This window comes from Triticum dicoccoides, chromosome 5B (assembly GCF_002162155.2).
Source record: "Triticum dicoccoides isolate Atlit2015 ecotype Zavitan chromosome 5B, WEW_v2.0, whole genome shotgun sequence".
In the NCBI taxonomy this organism is placed as follows: Eukaryota; Viridiplantae; Streptophyta; class Magnoliopsida; order Poales; family Poaceae; genus Triticum; species Triticum dicoccoides.
In genome coordinates this window covers 724543643-724566658 of record NC_041389.1, presented here as the reverse complement: position 1 = coordinate 724566658, position 23016 = coordinate 724543643, and the positions used below count along the sequence as shown (strand labels likewise).

General features: G+C 41.9%; 1 protein-coding gene across 1 annotated transcript; it reads right to left on the bottom strand.

Annotated features, from left to right (window-relative positions):
- Positions 1 to 375: 375 nt before the first annotated feature.
- Positions 376 to 5985, bottom strand: LOC119313043 (COP1-interacting protein 7-like). The gene is made up of 9 exons (XM_037588858.1): positions 5545 to 5985; positions 4913 to 5213; positions 4766 to 4799; positions 4265 to 4317; positions 4112 to 4173; positions 3714 to 3866; positions 3232 to 3428; positions 1333 to 2849; positions 376 to 914 (listed from the first exon to the last, which is right to left on the bottom strand). The coding sequence occupies exons 1-9, from the start codon at positions 5601 to 5603 to the stop codon at positions 624 to 626; spliced, it is 2667 nt and encodes an 888-aa protein (XP_037444755.1). The 5' UTR covers positions 5604 to 5985; the 3' UTR covers positions 376 to 623.
- Between the last annotated feature and the right edge of the window lie 17031 nt (positions 5986 to 23016).

Sequence of the window (23016 nt, the reverse complement as noted above, 5' to 3'; positions counted from 1 at the left end):
GATTTTATTCTTCCATCCTAATCTATATTAGCTAGGTTTGCTTGTACTGACAAGGTTGGTTCACCGGCTTTTCTTCCTGTATTTCAAATTTTCAACAAAACAAGCTGCTACTGTGCTGTCTAAGCATAATATAATACTATAAACAAAAACACAAGCATAAACTTAGCAGTAACAATCACTAACAATTACCTGGATTTCTTTGAACAGTTACTTGTAATGGATAATGTAAATTCGGATGCTCTTGCTCAATGAAAACTCTCGTTTTCCTCCCAAAAAAAATCCTTTATGGGGAAAAAACACAGAGAATCTATCCATAAATCAATTCAGCTGATCCGCATACATTCATGCAAGTCATTCTACAGCATACATATACGATTGTACGTATATACACCAGAACTAGTACACAATATGTCCGATCCACAAGTATATACCCGAGTTAATAATGTGTAGATTGTAATACAATACAATGTAATAAAGGCCGGATTATACAAACTGCTTACAAACAAACACAGGTATGTACTAGAAATCAACCGACCAAACTTTTTAAATCAATACAAATCGAATTGTTGGCCTCATCAATCAATCAAAAAAACTAAATAAATACTCCCCAAAGCACAGGGACATTATTGCGGCAAGCTTCTTCTCCGTGGGTGGTCCGCGGTCGCTGACTTGGGATTCAAAGTTGAAGCATTGGTTTTAGGTTGAGCAAGCTTTTTCAATCGCTCAATCAACGATTCGGTTGTGCCACCGCCGCCACTTTTCTCCTTTTTCATCTCAGCCAAGGATGAGGTTGACTTGCTCACCGCGCTTGCTTTAGCTGCTGTTTTCTGGGGATTCGATGCGCCGCTTCTGGCAGCAATCCTCTTTTCCCTCTCTTGCTTAAGCCTTTCCAGCCGTTTCATCTGCTCCGCTTCCTGAGATTATTTATTTACAACAACAAAAAATCATCAGCGGTTTGAGCAAATGTTTCCTGCTCAAAACTGTGATTCTGCTGATGCAAACAAATGACATTCTCCACCACATTATTCGCCCTATTATTTGCTTCTACATGGTGGTCTTCTACTCTATTGACACATATGAAAAATATACAGTTAACAGGGGTAGGAAACAATGATGCGAAAATGGCATTTGATATATGTGACACCAAAAGGAGATAGATAATACTAAAGCACTCTGTTGTATATGGATTCAATTGGGTCATTTAAAATATGCAGTGAGGATGTTAAAAAGGAGTAAATAAAGTCATGTGGGGCACACATCACAGGGTATTACTGCACTTAAAACCAGAAGAAAAGAATAAACTGTTTAAGTATAAAAGTAAAACATCAATACCAGCTCCTTCTTTTCCTTTTGAAGGCCCGCTTTGTAAGCCCGTAGGTTTTGCGCGCGTTTCTGAGCATCGGTTAGTGGGCCTTTGGGCGCTGATAATCTCCTTGCAGAGGCATCCTTCCTTCTTTTATCCAAGCCCTCCTGTGAACCTCTAAGCTTCTTATCTTTCCCCGGCATCTTTTCTTCACCCTCAACACAAACGGATAAGTCCTCTGCATTTGCATCTTCAACGCTGACATCACGCTGAATCTGCATGTGGCTGTCATAGTCCATTGATGGGTCATATCCAAATGAAACATCTTCAAATCCACGCTCTGGAATCAACTCATCTGGCTCATAGAAAAGTTCAGCTCCAGCCTTAGCATCTGATGTTTTCTGAACACTTGAGCCAAGCTCGGCATCTATGTCAATGGCAGTACGGCCGGCTGCTCCAAGATTATCCTGTGAGTTGGAGGTAACAGGTATCATGAAGGACTCATCGCCCATACTGTGCACATTCTTCTTTTCCTCTAGAGGAGTGGGTCTCTTGTAATGCGCCTCGGCAAGGGGGTCCAAGGAGCTCCTCCTGTCCATTGAGTTGTCATGTCCATAAACCATGAAGTCATCATTTGCCCCTCTTCTGTATCCCCCACCTCCAGCTTCTATCTCCTTCATGCCACCATCCACAAAGCTCCGACCTTCCGCAGACATCATAAGTTCATCACCAGACATCATCTGCCTGGCCCTAAGTCTCCCGTTGGCTGAACTGAAAGACATCGCATGCCGCTCATTGACATCAGCAGAGCCTCGCTCTGATAAAAGAATAGGATCATCAATACTTCGTGTGGTCTCTTTCCTCCTAGGTGGTGCTGCTTCTCTTTCACTGGCGAACATGTCCCCGTCATTATGATCTCTTGTCTTCTCTTCATCTCTGAGCAAGAAATTCTGGAACGCGTTCCAGTTTCCTTGATCTCCATCTTGCTGCCCATTAGACATTCCATCCTTTGTATACTCATCTTCAGACTCAGCAGTGGTTTTTTTATCCCCTTTTTTCTTCGAGCTTGAGCGCTTATGATGATTCCTCTTGCTGGATTTTCTGTGTGAATCATCACTATCCTCTGATGCCACATCAGAGCCTGATTGCGACTCGCTCTCTGATGACCCATGCTTCTTCCTTGATGTTACATTTACATTCCGTATGACAATTACATTAGATTTCTTCTTGCCCGAGCGATTGCCCTTTTTACTCGACTTGCGGCCATGAGAGCTCTCCCTCTCTGAACCACTTTGGTCATCACTTTCATCATCGGAGTTGTCAAAGTCCTTGCTATCTGCTGAGTGCCTCCTTGATAGTCTCCTTTCTGAACGGTTGTACCTGGGATCATCCGTTGGGGGGTAGGGAGGAGGGTAATATGGGTTCGCCCCAGGGTAGTATGGTGGCATGCCTTGCATGGGGTAAGGAGGATGCATTGCCCATGGTGGATATCCTGATTGATATGGACCATGATGGGGAGCTCCTGGGTGCTGAGGTGTCCTATGATCTGTCAAGCAACAGAGAAATGAGTCCTCGGATCCAAGTTCTATCTCACAGTAAAAAAGAAAAGGCAAAACATGAATCCATTGCGTATGCAGATTGACAAAAAAGGGTACAAATTCAACATTCCTGCGCAATAATAACCAGGCAAAAGGGCCATTTCAAATTGGAAGAAAAATTGCCGTGTAAAAATAAGCAGAAGGCAGCAATATATTAGGAACAATTTGGGTCACAATTTTCAGATAACGGAAAAGTCAAAATAAAACATTGGCATAGGCTATGGAAGAAATAAAGTAAACGATTCTTGTGAGCATTTGGAAAGTACAAATACAAAATAAAGGGTTCTTGTGCGCATTTGGAAAGTAAGTTAAGTCATGGCACCAACATACCAGCTTTAGCAGCATCTTCGCCATTTGTATCTCCATTAGAGACAGACATTGTTTCCTTATCTCCCATTAACATAATGCCAGCAGCATTGAAGGGAGGAAATTCAGAGCGTGCAGACATTGCTTCAGGTTCAACATCAATCCACTGTCCAGTTTCATGTTTTTGCCTCCACAAATCAATGAACTGTGTGCATGCCTTCCTATTAATTGATAGTGAACATCCACGTAGTTAGCGCTACAGATTTGATACTTATGCACTCACAGAAATTGCTTAAGCTACTTGTGCATTGCAACAGCATTCAACAAGACTGTATAATTAGCATCAGAATGGAATGCAATAAATTATGCAGTTCTCGTATGGAATCGGCACAAATTAATCAGCAGCCTCAGGTTCACATCATCTAGAGGAATATAAGCCATATCCAGAGGAAAGATCCGATACATCAAGCATGATACTACTTGGTTCATTAGAAGGCCATACTTACATCAAGCGTGAAGCACCAAAACGCTCTGCGAACGAGATCAAATATATCAGGTTGTCTATATCAAACCCAGCAGCTACAGCACGTGCAAAGGCCATAGCCTGCTCTTTACGTAAGACAGTCTTGCGAGTCTCCAGCACTCTGAGAAGCTGAACTCTGCAAAACATTGTTAAAAAAAAACATTCACGCATAAGACATCATCCCAAAGAAGTGCAGATAAGGTAATCAAGGAGCTGAATTTGACTGTAGAATGAGTGTGAGAAATTAAATGTTCATTAGATAAAAGCATAGGAAACAAAACAAAAAATAAGACAGTAGTTTTTTCATATAAACAAGAAAAGAATGTGGGAAATGAAACGAAAAACAACATGGTGAAAAAGGGGGTTTATGCATATAAATACTTTGAATGCTCCTCATGCGCTCCAGTGTCATTCTGCAGGGGAGATGCTGGATGCGTGTCAGGCTGTCAAAAATATGAGAGTTGTAAGCCCCTCTTACCACGACGCATTCACATGGTGAAAAAACAGTTTTATTACCTATCGACACAGCCATACCTTGTACAGGACGAGTGCCTTATCACCATCAGGATCATAACTTGTCTTGCTACCTGTAAAGGGACATGCCAGGTATATTTATCGACGGAACACGGGATGTAAAATCATGTTTCAGTACAGATCAATCTATCATCAGAAAACATATATGATTCCCACTGAACTTTTTTATGCAGTTGCAGATTGTCCTGAAAACTTGTGCACTTAAGGATGGTTAGAATCCATCTTATAGAATATTCAGCCTCCAATATAAGTTAGGTAAAACAGAACAGAATGTATAAACACAAAACAAGATAGGCCATGCATCAAACATAAAAATACTTTTGAGCTGTCCACTACCATGTGCTCCCTAACCGACTAACTCAACAGGTGTGACTGATGGTACACCGCACCAAATTCTAGAATGAATGATAGATTCTAAAACAGAAGTATCTGCATTTCCGGTTACGAATAAGCATTGCCGAAGATTTCTTGGTAGAAATGAAGTCGGTAGTAGAATGGTACCTTCCATGGAGGAGTCCACATTATGGGCGTCTGCCTGGCAAATCCCAAACACAAACATGTCACTGTTGTGCTATTATTATTACTCTCAACAAACAAGCAAACAGGTACACATTACATTACAGATGATAATCATAATCGTGCACTTACAGATTTGAGGCCAATATTTGCATTGTTCTGGACAGCGATGGCGTCGTGGAGCTGCAGTATCTCGGACTCGATGGTGGTGACCCGCTCCAGGACCTCCGGCGTGCTCACGAACCGGACGAACCTCTGGATGGTGCCCCTGGTGAACCATGGCGCGTCGGCACCCGGATCCGGCTGGAGCAGGATGGTGTAGCCTCCCTTGGCGATCTGCTCCTGGGCGACCTTGAGGTGGGCGACGAAGGGGTTGAGCAGGCCGGAGGCGATCTTCTCCTTCCTCCCATTGGACACCACAACCAAATCACACCTAGAAAAAATGAGGAATGAGGGAACAAGCATAAAAATTCCTTCTTTGTAATGCTACTGTTACCGCCACACACACACACAAGAAATTGTTGCGGATGCCAATAAAATCAGTAAGCTTGAGTAACCAGCAGAAGACAAATTCAGCAATAGGTATAAATGGTATCCATCTCCTGGATCTACCACGTGTATGTAGCAGAAAGAGCAGAGCTTTGGGCATTCCCTTCATCTTTTGTGGCGGCGCGACAGCAAAGATGGGGAATTTGGTTTGGCGGGCAGATCCGCCCCTGATGGTATGGGGAATTGGGAGGGTGAGCTTGAGTGGCCGGGATTACCTGGTGCGGGTGGGGGTGAGCTGGAACGCCGCCGAATCGAGCCTCGCCTCCGGCCTCATCGCCGTCGCCGTCGATGGGGTGATTCTTCAGATCTTGCGGCAGCCAAAGATCTGGACCAGAAATGCACAAGAAGAAGTGGGAATTTGGCTGGATGGGGGCGCTGGAATCCGGGAGCAAGAGCAAATGCGGCAGGCAGGTAGGGATTTGGGACAAGCAAGAAGAAAATTCAACAACTGTGGGAGAAATCCTTCCTTGTGCTCCCTCCCTCTCCCTCTCTCCTAGGAAGGAACAGTTACAGAGAATGGATTGGCTGGACTAGCAGACGCAGACAGGAGGGGTAAAATAAATAGATAGATAAATAAATAAATAAAATGTGGGGAGGGGAGGAGCAGTGTGCTTGTGCTGTGGTTAGTGCGCGAAAGCTGCTTGCTTTGGTTTGGTTTGGTGGCAAGAAAAGGAATGGAAATGGAGGCTGTCCATGTCAACAGAGAGAGGAAAGGAATCAAGTTGTGATTTTCGGCGGATTTATTATGGCTCTAAGTTTGATTTTGACCAAATCTTATATGCAGACTAAAAAGAAACGTCTGTTATTCTAAGATAATGAAACTTTTTTCTAATTGTTTCTAGATCGGCTACCCAACAGCCTAAGAGCTTTGGATTCCGTTAATTTCACTCTACTGTACTGCAGTGTAGGAGTAGACAAAGAGGACAGGCAGTCATGTAATGTACTTAAATGGAAGTATGTGAGGAGGAGTGACAGAGCATACAAACAAGGGGATCAACCATGTGATGTGATGTGATGCCATGCCAGGGGTTATGCTGCTCATTTTGGCTGCCTGTCCTAACAATTAGATTAAGATTAAGCTGGTGGTGACAATTAGATTAAGATTAAGAGAGAGGGAGAGCCAACAAGAAGGGACCTTCTTTTTTGCTTTGCTTTGCTTTGCTGCCTTTTAATTTGGTGGTTGAGTGTCTTGGTCTTGATGGACAGATTCTTATATTCTTTGCAGCACCAGGAGGAGAGATGCCGTTTTGCTTATGGAACAATCAGATCTATCTAAAGTCACCTTCTTAACTATCAATGCCGCTACACCTGCTAACTTGATGATGTGCCATGATCACACATCACTAATCAGATGAGCTCCCCAAGCTGCCCCACGACGAGTCGAGATCGCCAACTGGTCTTCAGTGCGCACCGCTCCATAATACGCCCCGCCATCTTGCGTCATCCCAACTTCAGGAGAGATCCACTCATTGACCTTCTCAAGCCCTACTTCCATAGACACACCCACGGCACCAAACATAACCACCATCCCACGCACATTTATCAACACACGTCCATCATCGAGACTATGCCGTCATCGACGCGATAGATGCCACACCGCACCACCTTCTGCACCAGGAAGCATCCGCACTCACCGCGCACACATTCCATCTCAAATGCCCACGACGGCACCTCCAAGGACATGACGACGCCATGGCGGCGCTGCCGCCCATTCACATAAAACTAGTGTTTTCACACGAGCATAGAGGGAGAAGGAAGCACGGGGAGTTGACCTCGTCGTTGCCACAAGGAGGGGAATGACGCCAGGAGCACCGTCAACGATGTGGCCACCGTCCATTTTGCATGGTGATGGAGAGAACTGCATGCTTGAATGGTGATACGTCCATTTTGCATCATGTTTTCCTACTATTATTCATAATGTTTTTATGCACAATAACACTTTATGGAGTAATTCTAATGCCTTTTCTCTCATAATATGCAAGGTTTACACAAAGAGAGAGAATACCGACAGCTGGAATTCCGGACCTGAAAAAGCTATGTCAGATATACCTATTATGCACATTTCCAAATGAGCTGAAATTTTATGAAGCATTATTTTGGAATATTTAATAAATATTGGAGCAAATAACCACCAGAGGGGGCTGCCTGGTGCCCACAAGACACCAGGGTGCCCACAAATCCCAGCCCACCTCTGGTACCCATCTTCTGGCATATAAGGTCTTTTGACCTAGAAAAAATAAGACAGGATTTTCGGGACGAAACGCCGCCGACTCGAGGCGGAACTTGGGCAGGAGCACTTTTGCTCTCCGGCGAAGCGATTCCGCCGGGGGGCCTTCCCTCCCAGAGGGGGAAATCGAAGCCATCGTCATCACCGACAACCCTCTCATATTTGGGAGGCCAATCTTCATCAATATCTTCAACAACACCATCTCATCTCAAACCCTAGTTCATCTCTTGTGCTCAATCTTTGTACCGGAACCTCATATTGGTACATGTGGGTGACTAGTGGTGTTGATTACATTGTGTAGTTGATTACTATATGGTTTATTTGGTGGAAAACTATATGTTCAGATCCATTATGCTATTTAATACCCCTCTGATCTTGAGCATGATTATCATTTGTGAGTAGTTACTTTTGTTCTTGAGGTCACGGGAGAAGTCATGTGAATTTGATATGTGTTCGATATTTTGATGATATGTATGTTGTGATTCCCTTAGTGGTGTTATGTGAACGTCGATTACATGACACTTCACCATCTTTGGGCCTAAGGGGATGCATTGTGGAGAAGTTATTAGATGATAGGTTGCTAGAGTGATAGAAGTTTAAACCCTAGTTTATGCGCTATTCCGTAAGGGACCGATTTGGACTCATATGTCTAATGCTATGGTTAGATTTTATCTTAATACTTTTCTCGTAGTTGCGAATGCTTGCGAGGGGGTTAATCATAAGTGGAAGGTTTGTTCAAATAAGAACAGCACCCTAGCACCGGTCCACCCACATATCAAATTATCAAAGTAGCGAACGCGAATCAAATTAACACGATGGAAGTGACTACACTACTGGAATCAGGAACTTTGCCGGCAGCCGTTTCTTTGTCGTCAGCTAGCTGATGGCAAGGGTCTTTGCCATCAGCTTGAAGAAAACTAACGGCAAAGAAATTGTTTGCCATCAGCCGTATATTTGTCGTCAGCTAGCTGACGGCTTAGAACCTTTGCTAGCGGACGACAAAGAGGCAGGGTGGGCAGCTAGCGAGGGCCACCTAACAGCCACTTTCTTTGTTGTTCGCTAGCTGATGGCAAAGAGTCTTTGTCGTCCGCTAGCAGGCGGCAAAACAAGTGGCCAAACTAACATTCGTTAGCTAGACTCTTTGCCGTCTGCTAGTGGACGGCAAAGAGCTGTGCCCTATCTAACAAAACGCCCTCGCCCTATCCGTCTCTCTCCCCTCTCTCTCCCTCCCTCATCCCAAACCCGTGCCGCCACCCCGCCCTTGCCGCCCTGCCCCGCCTCGCCGCCCCGGCCTGCCGCGCCGCTATGGCCACCCCGGCCTGCCTCGCCGCCCCACCCCGCCGCGCCGGGCCGCTCCGTCCCGCCGCGCCGGCCCTGCCCCGGCCGCCTCGCCCCTCCGTGCCGGCCTGATGTCGCTTGAAGCTACGTCAGTATTTCCCCAAAGAGGAAGGGATGATGCAGCACAACGGCGGTAGGTATTTCCCTCAGATATGAAACCAAGGTTATCGAACCAGTAGGAGAATCAAGCAACACAACGTAGACAACCCCTGCACACAAATGACAACACCTCGCAACTCGACGTGTTAAAGGGGTTGTCAATCCCTTTCGGGGTACGGCGCCTCAAGATAGGCAAAGGGCATGAGGTAAATTTGTAGATGGGATAAATAGATCACGGAACAAATAAATTGCAGCAAGGTATTTTTGTATTTTTTGGTTTAATAGATCTAAAAATAAGCGCAAGGAAAAAGTAGATCGCAAGACAAATATATGAGAAAGAAGACCCCGGGGCCGTAGGTTTCACTAGTGGCTTCTCTCGAAAAAAATAGCAAACGGTGGGTGAACAAATTACTATTGGGAAATTGATAGAACTTCAAATAATCATGACGATATCCAGGCAATGATCATTACATAGGCATCACGTCCAAGATTAGTAGACCGACTTCTGCCTGCATCTACTACTATTACTCCACACATCGACCGCTAGCCAGCATGCATCTAGTGTATTAAGTTCATGGAAAAACGGAGTAATGCAATAAGAACGATGACATGATGTAGACAAGATCCGTTTATCTATTGCGGCAGATATGGATCCCGTTTTTTTATCCTTAGTAGCAATGATACATACGTGTCGGTTCCCTTTCTGTCATTGAGATCAAGCATCGTAAGATCGAACCCACTGCCGGGCACCTCTTCCCATTGCAAGATAAATAGATCAAGTTGGCCAAACAAAACCCAAATATCGGAGAAGAAATACAAGGCTATAAGAGATCACGCATATAAGAGATCAAAGAACTCAAATAACTTTCATGGATATAAAAATATATAGCTGACCATAAACTCGAAGTTCATCGGATCCCAACAAACACACCGCCAAAAGACTTACATCATATGGATCTCCAAGAGACCATTGTATTGATAATCAAGAGAGAGAGAGAGAGAGAGAGAGAGAGAGAGGAAGCCATCTAGCTACTAACTACGGACCCGAAGGTCTACAAAGAACTACTCACGCATCATCGGAGAGGCACCAATGGAAGTGGTGAACCCCTCCGTGATGGTGTCTAGATTGGATCTCGTGGTTCTGGACTCTGCGGTAGCTGGATGAATTTTTCGTCGATTCCCCTAGGGTTTTCTGGAATATTAGGGTATTTATAGAGCAAAGAGTCGGTCCAAGGGGCACTCGAGGTGTTCCCCTCCTCGGGACTCCCCCCAGATGCAACCAGGGACCGTTGTGTTCCTTCTGGCCCATAAAAAATCATTGTAAATTGGCGTGGCATTTGGACTCCATCTGATATTGATTTCTTGCGATGTAAAAAACTTGCAGAAAACAGCAACTCGCACTTGGCACTATGTCAATAGGTTAGTACCAAAAAATGATATAAAATGACTATATAATGATTATAAAACATCCAATATTGATAATAAAACAGTATGGAATAATCAAAAATTACAGATACGTTGGAGACGTATCAGCATCCCCAAGCTTAACTCCTGCTCGTCCCTCGAGTAGGTAAGTGGTAAAATAGAATTTTTGATGTGGAGTGTTGTTTATCATGTCATATCATATTCTTTTCTTCATAGTATGGACATTTGGACTTTTATGTGATTCAAAGCAATAGTCTAGTTTTGACATAATAATTTAGATACTCAAGCATATCAACAAGCAACCATGTCTCTCAAAATATCAATGCTAAAACAAGTTATCCCTAGCCCACCATGCTCAAACATTGATCCATTCATGAAACACACTCGAATATTAGCTACACCCAATACTTAAGTACGATCATATTGTCCCCTAGTTGGTGCTTTTATAAGAGAGGATGGAGACTCAAATTCAAAAATAAAAATTGCATAAAGTAAAAGAAAGGCCCTTCGCGGAGGGAAGTAGGGATTTGTAGAGGTGCCAGAGCTCAAAGCGAAAAAAATAAGAGATAAAAACATTTTGGGAGGTGTATCCATCCCACCAACGAAAACGACTTGGAGCATCCCAACACTTTCCACTTTCCATAGGCGGTTCCCAAACAGAAAATAAAGTTTATTCCTTTTTCCACCATAACTTTCAGTTTCCATGGCTAGCCGTATCCATGGGTGCCCTCCATACCAGCACTTTCCAAGGAATTTATTATTTGACAACATAAAGTAAATTCATTTTTGCATTTCGAGACTGGGCATCCCTAATACCTTTGCCTTAGTCGTGCAACGACAAGTGAATAAACACTCATCATGAGAATAACACATCTAGCATGGAAAATATTAGCTACCCATTACCGTTCCGCGAGCGAAACGAACACACAAAAGAGAAGTTCATTTTGAAAATTAGAGATGGCACATGCAAATTTGCTTAGAACGGCAAAAGAATACCGCATATAGGTAGATATAGTGGACTCATGTGGCAAAACTGGTTTAAAGGATTTTGGATACACAAGTAGAGGTCATACTTGGTTCAAAATGAAGGCTAGCAAAAAGATTGAGAAGCGACCAACCAATAAACGAATAATCTCATAAGCAAGAATTAAGCATAATTAACACCAAATAATGCACCACAAGTAGGATATAATTTTCATTGCATGACTATTGACTTTCGTGCATGCATAGGGAATCACAAACCTTAACACCAATATTTTTACTAGAGCACAATTACTCATCAACATAACTCACATATCACATCATATCTCAAAACTATTACTAAGAATCAAGTTTATTTTGTCCAATGATCTTCACATATATTTTTTCTTTCTTTATCCTTCTTGGATATCTATCACTTTGGGACTAATTTTCATGTGTTAATTTTCATAAGCTCAAACAAATATAAGTGAAGATCATGATCATAACGTATTTTCTTTCTCTCAGAATAATTTAAGTGAAGCAAGAGAGAATTTCTTCAAAATTTTACTAACTCTAAAATAAATCTAAGTGAAGCAAGAGAGTATTTCTTCAAAAAATACTAAGCACACCGTGCTCAAAAAGATATAAGTGAAGCACTAGAGCAAGTCCATTGCTCATAAAAATTTAAGTGAAGCATAGAGAGCAATTCTAATAAGTCATGGCATAATTTTGGCTCTCTCAAATAGGTGTGTCCAGCAAGTATTGATGACTTAAAACACAAAATAAAACAAGCAAAGACACATATCATACAAGACGCTCCAAGCAAAACACATATCATGTGACGAATAAAAATATAGCCTCGAGTAAAATACCGATGGTCGTTAGAAGAAAGAGGGGGTGCCACTCGGGGGCATCCCCAAGCTTAGTTGGTTGCTCATTCTTGGATAGTAGCTTGGGATTCCGGGGCATCCCCAACCTTAGGCTCTTCTATCCTTCTTTCATCCATCGTAAGATAACCCAAAACTTGAAAACTTCAATCACACAAAACTCAAACAAAACCTTCGTGACATCCGTTAGTAAAAGAAAGCAAACCACTACTATAAGTGCTGTGTCGAATAAATTCTTATTTTGTTTTTGTATTATATCTACTGTATTCCAACATTACTATGGCAAAACCTCATCAAAGACAACCATAGAGCCATCAAAATAAACACACGACACAAAGAAAACAGAATCTGTCAAAACAGAACAGTCTGTAGTAATCTGGAACTTTCGAATACTTCTGAAGCTCCTAAAATTATGAAATAAATTGGTGGACGTGAGGAATTTTTCTATTAATCCTCTGCAAAAATAATCAACTTAAAATCACTCCCCTGTAAAAAATGACAACGAATCTCGTTGGCGCAAAAGTTTCTGTTTTTCAGCAAGATCAAATAAACTTTCACCCAAGTCTTCCCAAAGGTCTTGCTTGGCACAAACACTAATTAAAACACAAAAAACACAATCATCACAGTAGTATAATTGTGCTAACACACAAGAACAGAAAGCAAAAAGCAAAAATAAATTTTATTCATTGGGTTGCCTCCCAAGAAGCGCTATAGTTTTACGCCCTTAGCTAGGCATAAAGCAAGGATCTAAGTTTTGCCTTCTTTGGTGCTAGATCCATAAGATACCCTCATGATTGATTCATATGGTTGCTTAATTCTTGTTCTAAGAAAGTGTTCCATACCCTTCCTCAAAGGGAATTGGAACTTAATATTGCCTTCTTCCATATCAATCGCTGCATCGATAGTGCGTAAAAACGGTCTACCAAGAATAATTGGACAAGACGGATTGCAATCAATATCAAGAACAGTAAAATATATGGGCACATAATTTCTATTTTCAAGAATAATAACATCATTAATTCTTCCCATAGGCTTTTTAATAGTAGAATCCGCTAAGTTCAAATTTAAAGAGCATTCTTCAATATCGGTAAGACAAAGCACATCACATAAAGATTTCGGAATTGTAGAAACACTAGCACCCAAGTCACATAAAGCAAAACACTCATAATTTTTAATCTTGACTTTGATAGTAGGTTCCCATTCATCATGCAATTTTCTAGGAATTGAAACTTCCAATTCCATTTTTTCTTCAAAAGCTTTCATCATGGCATCAACAATATGTTTAGTAAAAGTTTTATTTTGTCCGTAAGCACGGGGTGAATTTATCATGGATTTCAACAAAGAAATACAATCTATCAAAGACCAACTATCATAATTAAAGTCTTTGTAATCCAAAAGAGTGGGCACATCACTAGTTAAAGTTTTGACCTCTTCAAACCCACTTTCATCAATTTTTTCAACAAGATCTTCACCCTCCAAAATATCGGGACGCCTCCTACCTAAAGTTGACTCTTCTCCAGTACCTTCTTCATAAATCTTATTTTTTTCTAAACAAGGAATCAATAGAAGAAATACCAATCATTTTTAAGATCTTCATCACTTTTGTGAAAGAAATCACTAGAAAACGCTTTTTCTAAAAGTTCTCTTTTAGCTCTAAGCATAGCGGTTATTTTCTTACTTTCGTGCATAGAAACATAAAAAGCTTTAATTGATTCATCTACTTTAGGCACAAAAAATTTCATCTTAAGATTTTCCACATCATGAGCAATTCTATCAACACTCCTAGACAAATGTTCAATCTTATTCAACTTTTCATCTATGGAATTGTTGAAAACTTTTTGCTTGTTGATAAATTCTTTAATATTATTCTCACGATCAGAGGTGTTCCTATTATTATTGTAAGATTGATTTCCATAGGAATTACCATAATTATTAGAGGAATTACTAGGAAAAGGCCTAGGATTAAAATTACCTCTATAAGCATTGTTATTGAAATTATTTCGAGAGATAAAATTCACATCAATGGCATCACTATTTTTCTCAATCAAAGTATAAAAAGGCATATCATTAAAATCAATAGGAGCACTTTTACTAGCAACCAATTTCATAAGAGCGAATTTCTTCAACCGAATTAACTTTTTTACTAGTAGGAACCCTTTCGGTATGCCATTGTGAATAATTTGCCATAATATTATCAAGAAATTTGGTGGCTTCACCCAAGGTAATTTCCATAAAAGTACCATCCGTGGAGGAATCTAAAAGATTACGAGAAACAAAATTCAACCGCGCATAAAAATTTTGTATGATCATCCAAAGATTTAACCCATGAGTTGGGCAATTGCTTAGCATCATTTTCATCCTTTCCCAAGATTGTGCAACATGCTCATGTTCAAGTTGCTTGAAATTCATGATCTGGGTTCTAAGGGAAATAATTTTTGCGGGAGGAAAATGTTTAGTGATAAAGGCATCTTTGCACTTGTTTCAAGAATCGATACTATTGCGAGGCAAAGAAGAGAACCAATTTTTTACAGAATCACGCGAAGAAAACGGAAATAATTTCATCTTGACCACATCATTGTCCACATCTTTTTTCTTTTGCATATCGCATAATTCCACGAAGGTATTAAGATGGGATGCGGAATCCTCATTAGGAGTACCAGAAAATTGGTCTTTCATAACAAGATTCAGCAAAGCAGTATTAAGATCACAAGTCTCCGCACTGGTGGTGGGAGGAGCAAGCGGAGTGCCAATAAAATCATTGTTCTTGGTATTTGAGAAGTCACATAGTTTGGTGTTCTCTTGAGTCATGATGACCGCACAACAAGATTGCACTCAAAAACAGATCCGGCAAGAAAACGGCGAACAGAAAAAGAGAGACGAATAAAACAACAAATTTTTATGAAGTGGGGGAGAGGAAAACGAGAGGCAAATAATGTAGATTGCAAGGAGACGAGATTTGTGATTAGGAACCTGATTATGTTGAAGATCCTCCCCAGCAACGGCGCCAGAAATGGCACATGGCCGGGAGACTATCTTGACTTGATCCCCCCCCCCCGGGCAACGGTGCCGGAAATTCCTTTTGATGTTACTTGAAGCTACGTTGGTATTTCCCCAAAGAGGAAGGGATGATGCAGGATAGCGGCGGTAGGTATTTCCCTCAGATATGAAACCAAGGTTATGGAACCAGTAGGAGAACCAAGCAACACAACCTAAACAGCCCCTGCACACAAATAACAACACCTCGCAACCCAACGTGTTAAAGAGGTTGTCAATACCTTTCGGGGTACGGCGCCTCAAGATAGGCAAAGGACGCGAGGTAAATTTGTAGATGGGATAAATAGATCGCGGTACAAATAAATTGCAGCAAGGTATTTTTGTATTTTTTGGTTTAATATATCTGAAAATAAACGCAAGAAAAAAGTAGATCGCAAGGCAAATATATGAGAAAGAAGACCCGGGGGCCGGGGGTTTCACTAGTGGCTTCTCTCGAGAAAAAAAGCAAACGATGGGTGAACAAATTACTGTTGGGCAATTGATAGAACTTCAAATAATCATGACGATATCCAGGCAATGATCATTACATAGGCATCACGTCCAAGATTAGTAGACCGACTTCTGCCTGCATCTACTACTATTACTCCATACATCGACCGCTATCCAGCATGCATCTAGTGTATTAAGTTCACGGAAAAACAGAGTAATGCAATAAGAATGATGACATGATGTAGACAAGATCCGTTTATCTATTGCGGCAGATATGGATCCCGTATTTTTATCCTTAGTAGCAACGATACATACGTGTCGGTTCCCTTTCTGTCACTGGGATCAAGCACCGTAAGACCGAACCCACTACCGAGCACCTCTTCCCATTGCAAGATAAATAGATCAAGTTGGCCAAACAAAACCCAAATATAGGAGAAAAAATATGAGGCTATAAGAGATCATGCATATAAGAGATCAAAGAACTCAAATAACTTTCATGGATTTAAAAAGATATAACTGATCATAAACTCGAAGTTCATCGGATCCCAACAAACACACCGCCAAAAGACTTACATCATATGTATCTCCAAGAGACCATTGTATTGATAATCAAGAGAGAGAGAGAGAGGAAGCCATCAAGCTACTAACTACGGACCCGAAGGTCTACAAAATAACTACTCACGCATCATCGGAGAGGCACCAAGGGAAGTGGTGAGCCCCTCCATGATGGTGTCTAGATTGGATCTCGTGGTTCTGCACTCTACGGCAACTGGATGAATTTTTCGTCGACTCCCTAGGGTTTCTGGAATATTAGGGTATTTATAGAGCAAAGAGTCTGTCCAGGGGGCACCCGAGGTGTGCACAACCCACCAGGGCGCGCCTGGGCCTCCTGGCGCGCCCTGGTGGGTTGTCCCCTCCTCGGGACTCTCCCCAGGTGCAACCAGGGCCCATTGTGTTCCTTCTGGCCCATAAAAAATCATCATAAGTTGGCATGGCATTTGGACTCCATCTGATATTGATTTCCTGCGATGTAAAAAACATGCAGAAAACAGCAACTGGCAGTTGGCACTATGTCAATAGGTTAGTACCAAAAAATGATCTAAAATGACTATATAATGATTATAAAACATCCAAGATTGATAATAAAACAACATATCATAATAAAAAATTATAGATACATTGGAGACGTATCATGGCCCGCCCCGCCCCGCAGGCCCCGCCCCGCTGCCCTGGCCGCTCCAAGGTGAGAGCTTTTCTTCTTTTTTTTTCTTCTATTTTTTAGATTTAGTTTAATTAGCTTTAGTATAATTTAGTTTAGGTTTTGTTTAGTTTAGTTAGTTTAGTTTAGGTTTAGTTTAGTTTAGGTTAGGTTAAGTTTCTTGTTTAGTTTAGTTAGTTTAGTTCAGGTTAGTTTAGTTAGTTTAGTTTAGTTTAGGTTTAGTTTAGTTTAGGTTAGGTTAAGTTTCTGGTTTATTTTGAACATGTGAATGTTGTTGTTATTTTTTTAGTTAAGGCATTTATTCCCGCATCGACGTCGACGATGCCTATCCTGCATCCTCATCGTCGACTCGGTGGAGGAGGCCTGCTTGATCAGAGGGGCCATGTCCGAGACTGGGCTCCGCCGGGCTGGTACTGGGAGGTTCTACCTTCCGGGGGGCGTAGCTTGGTGAGGAGCCAGCCCGTCATTCACCCGAACCTTGTTTGGTGGCGGTCGCGTGGGCCAGTGACGATGCCGAGGCTTTCGGACACCGCGGAGGTGGTACGTCACCGTGTCAGTGAGGAGGACGAGCACGTCCGTCGCTACATGGTTGCGTTGGAGGGCAGGTTCGACAATACCTGGCAGGTTCTTCAGGGATCTCACTGGAGCTATGATCCTGTGATGGTTCCTTCTCTTTGGGTGTCCACCGCCCACGCCGATACCTGTCATTCGCTACGGTTCTAGCTGTATTAGCGATGCTATATGTATGATACTATTCGAGATGTATTAGTGATAATATTTGACGATGTACGGACGCAAGAGATGATGTAGTTTTGCTTATTGAATGCATGCTAATTTAGTTTACCTGGGGACGAGCGGGTGATGACCCACAAGTATATGGGGTCCATTATAGCCCTTTTCGATAAGTAAGAGTGTCGAACCCAACGAGGAGCAGAAGGAAATGACAAGTGGTTTTCAGCAAGGTAATGTCTGCAATTGCTAAAATTGTAAGTAGTGGAGTAGTTTGGTAGCAAGATAATTTGTAACGACCAAGTAACAATAGTAGTAACAAAAGTGCAGCAAGGTAGCCCAATCCTTTTGAGGCAAAGGACAGGCAAAAATGGTTTCTCATGATAAGCAAAGTGTTCTTGAGGGTACACGGGAATTTCATCTAGTCACTTTCATCATGTTGGCTTAATTCGTGTTCGGTACTTTGATAATTTGATATGTGGGTGGACCGGTGCTTACGTGTTGTTCTTACTTGAACAAACCTCCTACTTATGATTAATCCTCTCGCAAGCATCCACAACTATGAGAAAAGTATTAAGAATAAATTCTAACCATAGCATTGAACTTTTGGATCCAATCGGTCCCTTACGGAATAGCACATAAACTGGGGTTTAAGCTTCTGTCACTCTCGCAACCCACCATGAATTAACTACTCCATAATGCATTCCCTTAGTCCCAAATATGGTGAAGTGTCATGTAGTCGACGTTCACATGACACCACTAAGAGAATGGCAACATACATATCATCAAAATATCGAACACATATCAAGTTAACATGATTACTTGCAACATGATTTCTCCCGTGATCTCAAGAACGAAAGTAACTACTCACAAATGATAAACATGCTCAAGATCAGAGAGGTATTGAATAGCATAATGGATCTGAACACATAATCTTCCACCAAATAAACCATATAGTAATCAACTACAAGATGCAATCAACACTACTAGTCACCCATGGGCACCAATCTATAGTTTTGATACAAAGATTGGACACAAGAGATGAACTAGGGTTTGAGAGGAGTTGGTGTTGTGAAGATGATGATGAATATAACCCTCCCCAAGATGGGATAGTTGTTGGTAATGATGATGATGTTGGGGACCGTAGTAATTTCAAAAAATTTCCTACGCACACGCAAGATCATGGTGATGCATAGCAACGAGAGGGGAGAGTGTGTCCACGTACCCTCGTAGACCGAAAGCGGAAGCGTTAGAATAACGCGGTTGATGTAGTCGTACGTCTTCACGGCCCGACCGATCAAGCACCGAAACTACGGCACCTCCCAATTCTTGCACACGTTCAGCTCGATGACGTCCCTCGAACTCTGATCCAGCCGAGTGTCGAGGGAGAGTTCCGTCAGCACGACGGCGTGGTGACGATCTTGATGTTCTACCGTCGCAGGGCTTCGCCTAAGCACCGCTACAATATTATCGAGGAGGACTATGGTGGAGGGGGGCACCGCACACGGCTAAGAGATCAAGAGATCAATTGTTGTGCCTAGAGGTGCCCCCTGCCCCCGTATATAAAGGATCAAGGGGGAGGGGGCGACCGGCCAGGAGGAGGCGCGCCAAGGGGGGGAGTCCTACTCCCACCGGGAGTAGGACTCCTCCTTCCCTTGTTGGAGTAGGAGAGAAGGAAAGAGGGGGAGAGGAGGAAGGAAAAGGGGGCTGCACCCCTTGCCCAATTCGGACCAGAGGGGGCTGCGCGCCTCCTTCCTTTCGGCCTCTCTCCTCTATTCCCGTATGGCCCAATAAGGCCCATATACTTCCCGACGAATTCCCGTAACTCTCCGGTACTACGAAAAATACCCGAATCATTCGGAACCTTTCCGAAGTCCGAATATAGTCGTCCAATATATCGATCTTTACGTCTCGACCATTTCGAGACTCCTCGTCATGTCCCCGATCTCATCCGGGACTCCGAACTCCTTCGGTACATCAAAACACATAAACTCATAATACAACTGTCATCGAAACCTTAAGCGTGCGGACCCTACGGGTTCGAGAACAATGTAGACATGATCGAAACACGTTTCCGGTCAATAACCAATAGCGGAACCTGGATGCTCATATTGCCTCCCACATATTCTACGAAGACCTTTATCGGTCAAACCGCATAACAACATACCTTGTTCCCTTTGTCATCGGTATGTTACTTGCCCGAGATTCGATCGTCGGTATCTCAATACCTAGTTCAATCTCGTTATCGGCAAGTCTCTTTACTCGTTATGTAATACATCATCTCGCAACTAACTCATTAGTCACATTACTTGCAAGGCTTATAGTGATGTGTATTACCGAGAGGGCCCAGAGATACCTCTCCGACAATCAGAGTGACAAATCCTAATCTTGAAATACGCCAACCCGACTAGTACCTTCGGAGACACCTGTAGAGCACCTTTACAATCACCCAGTTACATTGTGACGTTTGGTATCACACAAAGTGTTCCTCCGGTAAACGGGAGTTGCATAATCTCATAGTCATAGGAACATGTATAAGTCATGAAGAAAGCAACGGCAACATACTAAACGATCAAGTGCTAAGCTAACAGAATGGGTCAAGTCAATCACATCATTATCTCAATGATGTGATCCCGTTAATCAAATGACAACTCTTTTGTCCATGGCTAGGAAACATAACCATCTTTGATAAACGAGCTAGTCAAGTAGAGGCATACTAGTGACACTCAGTTTGTCTATGTATTCACACATGTATCATGTTTCCGGTTAATACAATTCTAGCATGAATAATAAACATTTATCATGAAATAAGGAAATAAATAATAACTTTATTATTGCCTCTAGGGCATATTTCCTTTCAGTCTCCCACTTGCACTAGAGTCAATAATCTAGTTCACATCACCATGTGATTTAACACCAATATTCACATCTGTATGTGACTAATACCCATAGTTCACATCGTCATGTGATCAACACCCAAAGGGTTTACTAGAGTCAATAATCTAGTTCACATCGCTATGTGATTAACACCCAAAGAGTACTAAGGTATGATCGTGTTTTGCTCGTGAGAGAAGTTTAGTCAACGGGTCTGTCACATTCAGAGCCGTATGTATTTTGCAAATATTCTATGTCTTCAATGCTCTGCACGGAGCTACTCTAGCTAATTACTCCCACGTTCAATATGTATCCAGATTGAGACTTAGAGTCATCTGGATCAGTGTAAAAGTTTGCACCGATGTAACTTTTACGACGAATTCTTTTATCACCTCCATAATCGAGAAACATCTCCTTATTCCTCACTAAGGATATTCTTGACCGCTGTCCAGTGATCTACTATTAGATCAAAATTGTATTCCTTTGCCAAACTCAGAGCAAGGTATACAATAGGTCTGGTACACAGCATAGCATACTTTATAGAACCTATGACTGAGGCATAGGGAATGACTTTTCATTCTCTTTCTATTTTCTGCCACGGTTGAGGTTTGAGTCTTACTCAACTTCACACCTTGCAATACAGGCAAGAACTCCTTCTTTGACTGTTCCATTTTGAACTACTTCAAAATCTTATCAAGGTATGTACTCATTGAAAAATCTCATCAAGCGTCTTGATCTATCTATATAGATCTTGATGCTCAATGTGTAAGCAGCTTCACCGGGGTCTTGCTTTGAAAAACTCTTATTCAAGTATCCTTTTATGCTATCCAGAATTTCTATATCATTTCCAATCGACAATATGTCATCTACATATAGTATTAGAAATGCTACAGATCTCCCACTCACTTTCTTATAAATACATGCCTTTCCAAAAGTCTGTATAAATCAATATGCTTTGCTCAATTCATCAAAGCGTATATTCCAACTCTCTGAGATGCTTGCACCAGTCCATTGATGGATCACTGGAGCTTGCACATTTTGCTAACACCTTTTGGATTGACAAAACCTTCTGATCGCATCATATACAACTCTTCTTCTAGAAATCCATTCAGGAATGCAGTTTTGACATCCATTTGCCATATTTCATAAAATGCGGCAATTGCTAACATGATTCGGACAGACTTAAGCATCGATATGAGTGAGAAAATCTCATCGTATTCAACACCTTGAACTTGTCAAAAACCTTTTTGTGACAAGTCGAGCTTTGTAGATAGTAACACTACTACTAGCGTCTATCTTCCTCTTGAAGATCCATTTATTTAACTTGGCTTGCTGATCATCGAGCAAGTCAACCAAAGTCCATACTTTGTTCTCATATATGGATCCTATCTCATATTTTATGGCCTCAAGCCATTTCACAGAATCTGGGCTCATCATCGCTTCCTCATAGTTCGTAGGTTCATCATGGTCTAGTAACATGACTTCCAGAACAGGATTACCGTACCACTCTGGTGCGGATCTTATTCTGGTTGACCTATGAGGTTCAGTAACAACTTGATCTGAAGTTTCATGATTATTATCATTAACTTCCTCAGTAATTGGTATAGATGTCACAGGAACCGATTTCTGTGATGAACTACTTTCTAATAAGGGAGCAGGTACAATTACCTCATCAAGTTCTACTTTCCTTCCACTCATTTCTTTCCAGAGAAACTTCTTCTCTAGAAAGGATCCATTCTTAGCAACAAATATCTTGCCTTCAGATCTGTGATAGAAGGTGCACCCAACTATTTCCTTTGGGTATCTTTATGAAGACGCACTTCTCCGATTTGGGTTTGAGCTTATCAGGTTGAAACTTTTTCACATAAGCATCGTAGCCCCAAACTTTTAAGAAACGACAACTTTGGTTTCTTGCCAAACCACAGTTCATAAGGCGTCATCTCAACGGATTTTGATGGTGCCCTATTTAAAGTGAATGCAACTGTCTCTAATGCATAACCCCAAAACGATAGTGGTAAACCGATAAGAGACATCATAGATCGCACCATATCCAATAAAAGTGCGGTTACAATGTTCGGACACACCATAACGCTTTGGTGTTCTAGGTGGCGTGAGCTACGAAACTATTCCACATTGTTTTATATGAAGGCCAAACTCGTAACTCAAATATTCTTCTCCACGATCAAATCGTAGAAACTTTATTTTCTTGTTACGACGATTCTTCACTTCACTCTGAATTTCTTTGAACTTTTCAAATGTTTCAGACTTGTGTTTCATTAAGTAGATATACCCATATCTGCTCAAATCATCTGTGAAGGTCAGAAAATAATGATACTCGCCACGAGCATCAACACTCATTGGATTGCATACATCGGTATGTATTATTTCCAACAAGTCAGTAGCTCGTTCCATTGTTCCGAAGAACGGAGTTTTTAGTCATCTTGCC

Coding starts and splice junctions, on each gene's coding strand:
- LOC119313043 (XM_037588858.1), bottom strand. CDS start 5,603: ATGAGGCCGGAGGCGAGGCTCGATTCGGCGGCGTTCCAGCTCACCCCC. Junction 4,318..4,765: donor TGTGGACTCCTCCATGGAAG/GTACCATTCTAC, acceptor GTCCCTTTACAG/GTAGCAAGACAAGTTATGAT. Junction 3,429..3,713: donor TTTGGTGCTTCACGCTTGAT/GTAAGTATGGCC, acceptor ATCAATTAATAG/GAAGGCATGCACACAGTTCA.